The following is a 12,910-nucleotide window of genomic DNA, read 5'->3' as shown; positions in this document are numbered from 1 at the left end:
CTACTGTCATCTTTCATAACCCCTGTAAACAAGGCGTCTATGGTTTCCTACTTCAGCAGGTATGTTATTAGTTAATTTTAATTTAAATCAAGCAGTTGTTTCTATGCAGAACCTATTGCCTACTATATGATGTTTATCTTTATGATCACCCTATATTCCCAGTTTAGGTATTATGTAACTAAAGTAAATATAGGCCCCTGTCGAGGCCTATTTTACTTGTTGTTTATCAACACTTACAGGTCAACAGAAGCTACATGTATTTGAAATTCAAATTACTTACATGTATTTCATTTGGCCTCTACGACAATTTCATATACCTATTACTTGCAGGGTATGTTTATGGTGGCTAATAATGACCGCACACCAAATTTCAGTCGTTCCGATGTGACGAAAATCCGAGGTCGCTGTTCTAAGGCTATTTGGGAATCCTTGCATTCTGTTGTTCACCGTGGTTCTTTATGTTTCACCAAAAGGGATCATTTCTTGCCACTTCTGACACAAGTACATAAAAATGGCACTTTGAAAATGTAAAACACATTGCCACAAAGAGAAACTGTGTGGGACTACTTTAATTGTTCTTACTTTAATTGGGGGGGTTGGATGAACAAATGGTTAGTGTATGCGCACGTTGTATCATAAGGTCTGTCATTGAGACAATTAACTGACGTGGTTTCGATTCCCTGTTGTACGTAACAAAAGGAATACAGTCGCCTATCCAACCTCATGGGTTTTCTCCCCGGGTCCTCCGGTTTCCCTCCACTGCTAAAGAAAGACCCCTACTCACAAGCGAATTGTTAAAATAAAATTGAACCATATGTTAGTCCCAAATGACCTAGTTTGTGTCGAGTGGATGTTATGATAAAAGCATGTATTCAATACAGATTATTTGTATGAGGCTATTTTAACTTGCGCAAAGCATCACTGAATATCTATTGTAGAGGACCAAATTGCTCTTGAAACCATTATATCTGTATTATGTGTCTTGAATATTGGATAGGATCCCATATTTACTCTGTAAGATAACAACATCAATATTAATTGAAATGGACCAATATTGAATTTTAATCCGTGTTTTTTATTTCAAATATTAAGGATAATATTGAGTTAAAGGTTTATTTCCTTGAAACTTCATTGGCAAGTCCTTGCAGAAAAGTAGGATATTAAACCCCATTTCATTTCGTTTCCTTTGAATTAGAAGTTGAATCATAGGTATAAAGTCTATAGAAAAATCTGTAATATAATTGTAAAAGAAAAGTCAAAACGAGCATCACTTAAAATTGCAAATAAATAGCGGTTAATTTTCATACAATTTTTTGTGTGATTTTTTTTAAATTGATTCTACTGCACATGTATGTCATTTTATAACATTGGATTGCCTATGACTAATATCCGATAAAAGCTCTAATAAAACTATTTCATACACAATAAAAAATACTTCATATAGTTTTATAAATAAAGGCCCTAATAAAAAGATTTAATCTTTCATGCATTTTTATAAATAAAGATGTTTTAGGCCACACCAATTTAATATTCTTGTAAAAAAATTTCTTTCTTTTTTTTTCTTTGTTGTATTGTTCAAAAGCTTGTCTTTTCCAAATTTTTAATTGTTGAAATTTAAATAAAACATCTTTCATGTGATTCAAACGACTTTTTTTTATCAAGTCCCTGAAGACCAGAAAATTAAATTAATGTGGCATTCAGAGATATTTATAACATTTCAACTGTATGTCAATATATAACCTGGGGGGAGGGGTTGGATGGCTGAATGGTTAGCACGTGTGCGCTGTACCATAAAGTCTGTCATTGAGTCAACTGGCGTGGTTTCGAATCCCCGGTTGTACGTGGCAAAGAGTAGGGTCGCCTGTCCAACCTCGTGGGTATTCTCCGGGTCCTCCGGTTTCCCCCCACTGCTAAAGAACCCTACGCGCAAGCGAATTATTGAAATAAAATGAAACAATATGTTAATCCCCGGTTGTATGTGGCAAAGAGTAGGGTCGCCTGTCCAACCTCGTGGGTATTCTCCGGGTCCTCCGGTTTCCCCCCACTGCTAAAGACCCCTACGCGCAAGCGAATTATTGAAATAAAATGAAACAATATGTTAATCCCGAAATGACCTAGTTTGTGTCGAGTGGACCTTAAATCCCATTTCTCTCTCTCTCTCTACATAACCTGGGTTGCCAAACCTCAGGGTCGTAGAGCACTTTTCGTGGGGTCGTGGCAGACAACTCTGAAACTTTTGAAAAACTGCTGTGTTTTCATGAAAAAATCTCTGATCTATTCACATCTTGCCACATGAGAATCAACTTTCTTCTCTCGCCCTCATGCTCACGGTTTGTTTCTCCATTCTCTCATTACAACATTTTGATCTGTAAATGATGATGTTTCATAGTAAAAGGTGACTTTGAAATGTTCTTCGAGGGGTTGCGATCAGATGACGGTTTCTGGAACACTGATATATAACATGTGAATTTATATGTACTTGGCCTGTTCCATGGTGATATTAAACAATATTATTACTAGGTGTCTTTCATTATTTATTACCTTTTGAAAAGCTGTAGTCAAACATGACCTAAAATTGACATGTACATGTACTTGATTCAATATAAGTTATAATAATAATAATAATTGATTTATATAGCGCCAACAATTCAACTCAGCGAGCTGCTCTTGGGTGCTTTACTTAAGTACAACTTATATCACAACACATTAATCCATAAAATAAAAGACATACACAAAAAAAGGAGAACATTATTTAGTACACATGGTAAAAGTCTGACACAAACACAGATAGAACCGTATTCAATCAGTTGTATAGTTTATAGGTAAGTTGTTAAGTTCTACATTTATACGCTAGTTCTACCGTGGTTCATTTTAATAACAGGCAATTTGGCTAGTTTTTCTCCTTTTGAAGGTGTTGAGTTATTAACAGACTACTGTAATTAATTACTCAACACCGCCAAGGGAAGTAAACAGTTGTAAACCTGACATTCATTATCTAATTTAGACAAACCATTTTAAACTACGCGACAATGGGGACCAAATATCTTTTAATGATTCTCAGTAAATTTGACCAATTTGCCAACAACAGTTTGAAACTAAACATTAAATACAGAACCTCCTGCTAAAACATCACAACTAAATGATACAAAAGCGAATGAAATGAAATAGGGTTTAACGTCCTACTTTTCGGCTCCAACTGGGTTAATAAAGACAGGCATAGCAATACAGTGGGATAAATATAGTCTCTACTGAGATATTATTTGACGCTCTTGTCAAGGGTGAAGGGACAACGTACATGTATAGTTATTCGGATGATACGGAAAACCAACATCCTGTAATATACGTAAGCGAGCACATAAAAGAACCCTTGACATTTATGGCGTGTAATTTCTTATTTCAGTGTTTGGATGGGACAAAAAACCAAGGTCCCGTGTATACATTGAAATGCACGTAAAAGATCCCTTGACAGTTGGAATTCGATATAAGAGTAGGCCGTAGTGCCGCTGTGCGGACAAAATTTCCCTTATAGCACACTGTATGGCGTATGCCTGTCTTCATTAGCCCAGTTTGGAGCAGAACAGTAGGACGTTAAACCCCATTTCATTTCATTTCATTTATTACAGTGTAGATTTTTAAAATTGAACATATAAAGTTAAAGATACATTCTTGCTATAATAGTTCGAAAATAGATAATGTAAAATGAATAATTTGAAAATTTCATTCAAATTATTCTATTGCGAGCAAAGATATTAGCCTTTGAAGGTTTGGCAAGACTATGCAATAATTTCAACCACCGTACTGGTTGTTCGAAGCTAAGTCTTGCTCCTTCACTTTTTCAGCTTAAATCAAAATATGGCTGAACTGTTCTAATCTATTTCACATCGAAGAAATCTGATGCCATCGACAGTTGATTATGGCCTGGATAAGTTAATTAATGTCTAATTAATAATTTAGAAAACATATCAGGCCTAAAGAAAGATCTGCAATAGGCAGATTTAGCTCTTGCATAATGTATGTTTAATGATGATTATTATATTTTGATGGAAGGGACGACATGTGACTGTAATCTGGCTCTACAGCAAGTTCTGCCCCAAGGTCATGCTATGAACATCAAAATACATAAGTCTATTTTTTATTTCAGTAATTATGGGATGATCAAATCACCTGGAAGGGGGAAATTATTAAAAGCTCTTGATGGGATTATTGAAACAATATTACAATCTGTGGTTCAAGAAAGATCAGAGTAACAGATTCACGATGACCAATAAAAAATACTCAATGAGTGATGATGATTTCCGCGAGTTTCGTCGACCAGGTTATAATCCTGATAAAGGCGTGGGATTATGGATTAAATATTTATATGTTGTATTCCTGGTTGTGAATCTGGTAAGGTTTTATTTTATCTTTAGTCCCAAAATACCTTATACTATATGTTAGTCCCAAAATAAATTATACGATATGTTAGTCCCAAAATACTTTATACTATATGTTAGTCCCAAAATACCTTATCCCACTGTTGAATTAATGAAATACATTATACTATATGTTAGTCCCAAAAATACCTTATACTATATGTTGGTTCCAAAAATACCTTATACTATATGTTAGTCCCGAAAATACTTTATACTCTATGTTAGTTCCAAAAATACCTTATAATATACATGTATGTTAGACCCGAAAATACTTTATACTATATGTTAGTCCCGAAAATACTTTTATACTGTATATTAGTCCCGAAAATACCTTATACTACAGTACATGTTAGTTCCGAAAATACCTTACACCATTGTTCTTAAACAATGAACCGGCCACTATGGTATCATAAATCAATCTACTTTCGGCTAAATTACAACAGGTTAATTATTGAAGTTTATACTATATGTTAGTCCCAAAAATTCTTTATACTATTATGTTAGTCCCAAAAATAATTAATACTATATGTTAGTCCCCAAAATACCTCATACTACATGTGTATGTTTGTCCCGAAAAATTAATGAAACAAATTATACAGTATGTTAAAGATGCATTATGTAAGATTTAAAACCTAATCTCTCATAACAGGTTGGAGCAATGATTATATTAGGAATTGGAATATGGACATATTTGGCAGATTACGGCAGCAAAGTCCTCTCGAAGTTGATTGGTGTAAATTTATATCAAGTTGATTCGTACATTTTGATTGGTGGAGGTTCCGCCATCATATTGATTATTGGATTAGGTGTCTGCGGATTAATCGCTCGATACAGATGTCTTATGGGATTGGTAAGTGAATGCAATGGAATATCAATAGTCTTCCGATTAGTGAATAGGAAAACATTAGTATCAGAATAAATGAAATAAAAAGTGGGTTTAACATCCTATCTTCTGCACTAAAAGGGCTAATGAAGACTGGAGCACACTATGCAGTGTACAAGGGCGCTAAATATGGTCTATTGTTATTATCTTGGAATAAAGAATATCAACTGTCTTACGATCAGTGTATGGTTAGAATTAGTATAATCGAAATGAAATGAGGTTTAACATCCTGCTTTTTTGCACCAACTGGGCTTATCAAGATGGGCATGCGCCATGCAATGTGCTATGAAGGAAACTTTGGAACACCCTGCTAGGCTGCTACTAACTGAGGTAAATTATTTCGAACTTGGTGTACATGTTCATTAGTTAATTATATTTCCATTTTTCAGCATCTGAGTTTACTAGCGTTTATGTCTGTGATGTTATTTGTTGCTGGTATTCTTGGTTATGTGCTCATTAGTGACGTAAGTTAGTTTTTTAATATGATATATAGTCAAGCCTGTCACAGATTTTGTCAAGATCATTCTTTCTTGCAAGCTTTCCCACTAGATTACATCATTCGTTACTATTATTAAACTTAATTTCCAGAATAAACAGAGTTACTTTCCGTTAACCGTTAATTGCAGTAAAATATACTCAGCCAAATTAAAAACTTGACACTCTGGATTTTTGGGACTAGATTTTTAATATTTGGTTTAAGGCAACTATTTTAGTGTTATGTTGTGCACAGACGACCTTGACATCAACAGAAAGCAAGAATACGTCTCGCCGAAAGTCCTTGACATTGATAACGTTCGTGATGTCACAGTACCCCCCAAAATGAAATCCACAAACTTGGAGAACAATCGGAATAAAGTGTTTAGTAACGGTTGTGGCCTTCTCTAGTGTCTCGTACTGCCACACAACGCCTTCTCATGGATCTCAGAACATTAGTAAACACTACCCGAGGAAGACGTCGCCACTGCTCAGCAAGAGCATGTTGAAGGTCCTGCAACGTCAGTGGTGGATTCACTTGCTGACGAACACGTCGACCCAGTTCGTCCCAGATGTGTTCAATAGGATTAAAGTCGGGGCTAAGCGACGGCCAATCCAGGACTTGGACACCGGCATTTCTTAAAAAATTCTGGGTATTGTGCATACAATATTCTTTCTTCCTAAAACAGGTGTAACTTTAATGATAAATTTATTTTCTTTATTTTAAAGCTTGAAGATAAAGTACGGAATAAGATGGAGGATACATTGGTCAATAGTTACGGTGTTAACATCGAAAGAGAACAAGATAATGCTGAGATTACTTATGCCTGGGATGAGATTCAGAGAAATGTAAATAATAATAACAATAGATAAAGTACTTGTTGTGGTGAAGGGAGTGGCTGAGTGGTCCAATGTATGCACTTTAGATCATAAGGGTTGTCATTGAATCGCGTTTCATGGTTTCAATGCTATGTCACAAGGATTAAGGTTGCCAGTTGCCTGTCTAACCGCATGGGTTTTCCCCCGGGTTCTCCCAAGGAAATTATTGGTGTAATAAAGTACCAAATGTTAATCCTGTAATCATCTAGCCATTAAACTCCATGTCTCTCTCACATGAAGTACAGATTGTTGATTATATGAACATTACACAATTAGTGATAAGTGGTATCATGTCTTCTAGAAAGATGGGGGTGGGGTGGGGGCCGAAGATTTAACGAGTGCACATTGCATCATTGAGACAAGTGCTGTAATTTCGATTCCCTGCTTGTATTTGACAAGGAGTAGGATCGCCTGTCCAACCTCGTGGGTTTTCTTTGGGTCCTACGGTTTCCTCCCACTGCTAAAGACCCATACACGCAAGTGAATTATTGAAATAAAATTGAACCATACGTTAATCCCGAAATGACCTAGTTTGTGTGGAGCGGACATTAAACCCCATTTCTCTCTCTCTCTTTATCTACAAAGATACCACAGCCGATGTTAGCTATATGGACTTCCCAAATACATGAGAAGTGGTATCAGGTGTTCTAGAAAGATATTCCATTCCCTTCCTCGTGCAGAAAATCTGGTGTTTGTTTTTATCTAGATTATTGTTTGGTGCAATGAACTCATGACAAGAATTTTTAAGCTATTTAAATATCCAGTCATGGACTGAGAAGGGACAACACCAAAATCTCTGTGTAGAAAAACTGATAGGCCAAAAGATCGCTGACCTACCTAAAGGCCTCACTGATGATGATGATGAAAAGTAGCAGTGAAATAGGGTTTAACGTCCTACTGTTAATCACCGACTGGGCTAATGAAGACGGGTGTTCGCAGGCAATGTGTTATGAGTGAAATTTTGCCTTGACAGCGGTACTACAGCCTACTCTTACCGGTATATCAAATTCCAACTACCAAGGGTTCGCGCCAGTGTGTACACACTACGTAAGATCTCATTTTTTTGAAGAACTATTTGTTGTCCCATACCATGCCCTCTGCCCTGCACCACTGATAAGGGAGAATCACACTGGAAAACCCTGATGAACTTTCTTGACGAACACAGGGACCTCAAGCTTAGCAAGCCAACGTCTTACTCACTGAGCCACCATGGCTCTCCAAAAGTAAGAAGATCCAAATATAGGGAACAAAACAAGCAGTGCAGCGATGCAATTTTTTTATCAATTTTTTTATTGAATTTGATCGTCAGAATGGAATTTGATGCTGTGAAATTTATATAAAATGAAATTATTTTCTATTTTTAGTTTGGTTGTTGTGGTGTTTATGGTGGTATTAATGATACAGATTCTTGGGCTATTTATAGAACAAAATCAAAATGGTTCTCAGAAGATTTCGCAAGTAAATTTTTAATGCTTTCTAATATTTTTTGATGCACGTTTTAGGAAATTATCTTCATGCCCATTTGATATGTTCAAAGGTGGTATACTATCTATTATTCACGGTTATGTTTGAGTTTCAAGCAGGCTCCACCAAAATAGTGCAAACTGAGCCACATAATTACTATGACCGATCTAACTACTATAACGATAGCAACAAAGATTACCCAAAGTTAGTCTGATAATGAGAGAGAGAAATGGGGTTTAAGGTCCACGCGACACTTCAGGACTAACACATGGTTCAATTTTATTTTAGTAATTCGCTTGCGCGTAGGGGTCTTTAGCAGTGGAAGGAAACCGGAGGACCCGGAGAAAACCCACGAGGTTGGACAGGTGACTCTACTCCTTGTCACGTACAACCGGGGAATCTAAACCACACCAGTTGACTCAATGACAGACCTTATGATACAGCGCACACGTGCTAACCATTTGGCCATCCAACACACACACAAACACACACGCACCCCCCCCCCTCCGATAATGAAAAATGCATTCTGTTGATAAGGCATTACTAATCTGTTTTTGTTTATATTTTTTATTTCGTAGATTCTACATATGTACCAGAAAGTTGTTGTGCCAAGGATAATAAAGAACTGTGTGTTATATTACATAATAGCACATTTATTACAGCCGATCCAATTGTAATTTATCCTACAAAAGCCAACTTTACTCTACATACACAGGTAAATATACATTTACAGGTGGCAGTGACTTGCTGAGTAAGATGTTGGCTCAATCTAATTAAAATACAGATCTATATTTTGTTTCGTTTTTTTATACTTTCGTTAGCCTACACTGCATTCAAATCTGACAAGTTCTACTCGAAGGTCGTGTCAGGAGTCGTACGACCGGCTTTTGACCCTATAACGTCAGACATTGATGAATCAATCAGCACTGGCGATTCTAGTTGTTTACCCACAGTTCCATGTATGACCTGCCAAGAAGTCACTGTAACAGACTGTTTCATTGGCTTATCCTTCACTTCAACAAAAACGCCGGTAATATAACAACACTTCCAGATCCTTGTGTAGTAAAGACAAGTAAAACAAAATTTTGAACTTTAAAAAAAGAAACAAAATAGGATCTGTGTTTTAATCAGATTTGATGCTGGCTTAGGATCCCGATGTTCGCCATGAGCATTCATTAAGATTTTCCAGTGTAGGAATGCGGGCACGACAAGGTACAGCGTGTATGCTTTATAAGTCTTATTTTCTGGTTTAAATTTTTTTATTTTTAACATAGGTACTACTTGAATATATTTAGAGGGGTGGGAGATCCTACACCCAACACAAAACCCAAATGGTTACCGCATGCGCGTTGCATCATAAAGTCTGTCATTGCTAAATTAAAACAGTGTTATTATTTCGTATTTTTAGGGTTGTTTTGATAAATTGGATCCACTGCTGGAGAGAACTGGTATTGTGATAGGAACGACAGCCATTACTGTTGGAGTTTTTCTGGTAAGAATGAAATTTTTTCGTTTTATTTCTAACGGCTTCAGTGGAGCCATTAGGGCATTGAATCTCTCTACTAGAAGATCCAAAAACAAAGAACCAAAGTTTTTCCAACTCTGCTGCCAGACCAGTGATGGTTGAGAAGTAGGCACAGGCCTTCTGACAATAATGCTTAAGGCCAGATGCTGGAGTGGGTGGTGAAGAGAGAAAAAGGGTTTTATTGTCCACTCGACACAAACATTGTCATTTCAGGACTAACACATGATTCACTTACACATGGGGGTCTTTAGCAGTGGTAGTAAACTGGAGGACCCATAGAAAACCCACACGGTTTTCCATGTCACGTGCAAGCAGGAAATTGAAACAAATGGATGGAGAGGAAGGTTCAGGATTTTATGTGCCTAGCTCTTCGTTGACAATGGTGGTGCGTACGGATTGGGGGGCATGGACTGAATTTAGTTGTGAGGATGAGACAAAAAACATGGGGTGCATGTAAAGAACCCTTGGCAATTTGAATTCGATATAAGAATAGGCTGTAGTGGCTCTGTCCAGTCAAAATTTCCCTCATAGCCCACTGTATGGCGTATGTCTGTCTTCATTAGCAAAGTAGGAGCAGAACAGTAGGATGTTAAACCCCATTTCAATTTTATAATATAATATTTTTGTTTATTTCAGTTGATTGAGTTGATTTTATCTGTGATGATGTACAGAATGTTACCCAAATAATCGTAACCATGGTGACACCCAATCAAATGAGACTAATACTGAAATCAGATGTTTATTCCATTTTCTTGTATTTTGTATGTACTAAATTAACGTTTTAAGTCGGTGTTTGGATCACATGAACTTTTTGACTAATCCTAGTCTGTATATTGTGATGATATAAGAATGCTCAAAATCAACTGCTGATTACAAACGTGTTAGGAATGCTTGTAGTAAATCTACTGCTGATTACAAACGTGTTAAGAATGCTTGTAGTGTATCAATCTGATTAAAATATGGGGCCCTTATTCACCAAAACTTAAACTAAGATACAATCGAAATTTTAAGAAATACTGCAATTCGATTGGCTGACCAATATGCAAATTGGATATATGCAAATTGATTTTACTGGTCAGCCAATCGAATTGCAGTATTTCTTAAAATTTCGATTGTATCTTAGTTTAGGTTTTCGTGAATAAGGGCCCAGATCTATCGTTCGTTCCTAAAGTTTTACGTCCACTTCAACCATAGGTGATATCGTAGACAAAAACATACAGATCTATATTTCATTTCGGTTTTTTTTTTTATATACTTTTGATGGCCTCTACTGTATGAAGATCTGACCGGTTGTAGTGGAAGGTCGCGTCAGAGGTCATATGAGCGGCTTTTGACCCTATGATGTCAGATATTTCATTAACCAATCAGCGTTGATGTTGATGTTTCTAGTGGCTTACCCACAGTTCCGTGCACCTCACTCCAAAAACTTGCCGCAACAGACCGTTTCATTGGCTAATCCCTCACATCATCCAGAACGCAGGTTATATAACAACTCTTCCAGATCCTAGTGTAGTAAAGATAAGCAAAACAAAATTTTGAACTATAAAAAAAAACGAAACGAAATAGGATCTGTGTTTTAATGAGATTGGTGGTGTATGATATATATAGTATGATTTAGTGTATGATATATATAGTATGATTTAGAATTCTCTGTTTTTGACCGACTAGGGAACTACTGTTAGTAAATTTACATCTTATAAAATTAGAATTTCTAAGAATTATACGTTATAAAGCAGCAATAAAATATGTATGATATATAGTATTTATAGAATGATCCAGGATTATGGTTTCAGTAATATCTACCAGTCTTGGCTGGGCGTAGTCAAATTGTCCAGCTAGAGACCTTACCTTTTAGTCAATTTACATCCCTTGAAATTAGAATTTCAAAGAATTTAAACACAATAAAAATGGGATAAAGCTAAAAACTATCATATTCGTTAGAAGAAATATCTAGCTTATTTAATTATACGAAGTAAACAAAAAGTCAAAAATTTAGTATTTAATTATTTGTGTGATTTAATTATATTTTATGTTTAAATAGTATTTTGGTCTGTGATAATTATTTAGCGTTTTTTTTTTGTTTTTGTATCATTTTAGTCATAAAACTTGTACATTTTATAGTGTATTGTGTGAATATAGTCTTACACTTTATATATATATATTGTTATTGTATGCAGGGCCGTCTTTACGAATCGGCACGCTGGGCAGTTGCCCGGGGCCTCACAAGCATAGGGGTCCCAGGCTAATCGATGTTGGTAGTACCAATACAAGAAATATACACAAAGAAACAATTTAAGCACTCTATATGTACTTTTCACATTGACTTGTCTTACAAGATTTGGTGTTGATGCCCTGATAATATAACCATCGAAAAACAAATGTGATTGTGGCGGGTTTATCCACTACTGATGATTTGTGGAATCTAAATGACATTTTTCATCTTCAATCACGATGTTGAATTGTGTTTCTAACTCTGCACATTCATACATATTGTGACTCCTTTTTGTCTCAAATTCGGCATCTTGGAATTCTTTACATCAGAAAAATTGGATAAACTCTTTATGTTTTTGTATTGTCAAAGATGTATTCTTGCAAATCACATATCGTTGGTGGGGAGTCAAAAGGTCATATCTGGCATATTTTGCAAAATTCACTTTTTTGCTTAATTCAAAATGAGGATTTTCTTGCGCATCTTTTCATCTAGTTGTCGTATTTCTAAGCAAATTTAAAGAGGTTTTATAGATATTGTTTCAAAATGTCGTATATGGGGTGTTCAAAAAAAAATATATTAAGAGTGAAAATGTCATATTTTTTTTTAAAAAATCAACTTTGTGTCTAACCGAAGTATTGCAATCAAACGAAATGTAGTCAGTGTTGTTTTATAGTTAAATATGTGTGAATTCTATGAAATTGAAGCAGGTAAAGGTGAATATTTTCCTGAGATGCGTCTTTGCTGTATAAAATTGCAAATAACTAGCTTTCACTCTTTATTTCTGCACTGAATGTTGAGCTTGATACGTGCGGATAGTTACATATTGTTTTAATGGCTACACATACACTTTGTACAGAAATATTTAAGAAAAGCTTCAGAAATACGACATTTTACATACAACATTTTGACGTGACGGTTTTATTAGACATTTTGATTCTTAACCTCTGTGTTTTTTGGCTCTCCTGGACAATTTTCGCAAAATCCAGATACGACCTTTTGACTCCCCACCGATGATATGTTTTTCTGAGGTTATATTATCAGGGCGTCAACGCCAAACCTCA

The 12,910-nt window shown here is 35.8% G+C and overlaps 1 protein-coding gene across 1 annotated transcript; it reads left to right on the top strand.

Annotated features, from left to right (window-relative positions):
- Positions 1–11,624, top strand: LOC126819788 (CD151 antigen). The gene is made up of 9 exons (XM_050548026.2): positions 1–59; positions 4,142–4,386; positions 5,062–5,262; positions 5,685–5,759; positions 6,499–6,618; positions 8,013–8,106; positions 8,691–8,827; positions 9,521–9,604; positions 10,274–11,624. The coding sequence occupies exons 2-9, from the start codon at positions 4,195–4,197 to the stop codon at positions 10,322–10,324; spliced, it is 954 nt and encodes a 317-aa protein (XP_050403983.2). The 5' UTR covers positions 1–59; positions 4,142–4,194; the 3' UTR covers positions 10,325–11,624.
- Positions 11,625–12,910: the final 1,286 nt, after the last annotated feature.

The sequence above is a fragment of the Patella vulgata genome, chromosome 4 (genome assembly GCF_932274485.2).
Source record: "Patella vulgata chromosome 4, xgPatVulg1.2, whole genome shotgun sequence".
Classification (NCBI taxonomy): domain Eukaryota; kingdom Metazoa; phylum Mollusca; class Gastropoda; family Patellidae; genus Patella; species Patella vulgata.
The sequence above is the reverse complement of the archived record's forward strand: the minus strand, read 5'-3'. Positions and strand labels throughout refer to the sequence as shown.

Coding starts and splice junctions, on each gene's coding strand:
- LOC126819788 (XM_050548026.2), top strand. CDS start 4,195: ATGGGATTATTGAAACAATATTACAATCTGTGGTTCAAGAAAGATCAG. Junction 4,387..5,061: donor TATTCCTGGTTGTGAATCTG/GTAAGGTTTTAT, acceptor CTCTCATAACAG/GTTGGAGCAATGATTATATT. Junction 9,605..10,273: donor TTACTGTTGGAGTTTTTCTG/GTAAGAATGAAA, acceptor TGTTTATTTCAG/TTGATTGAGTTGATTTTATC.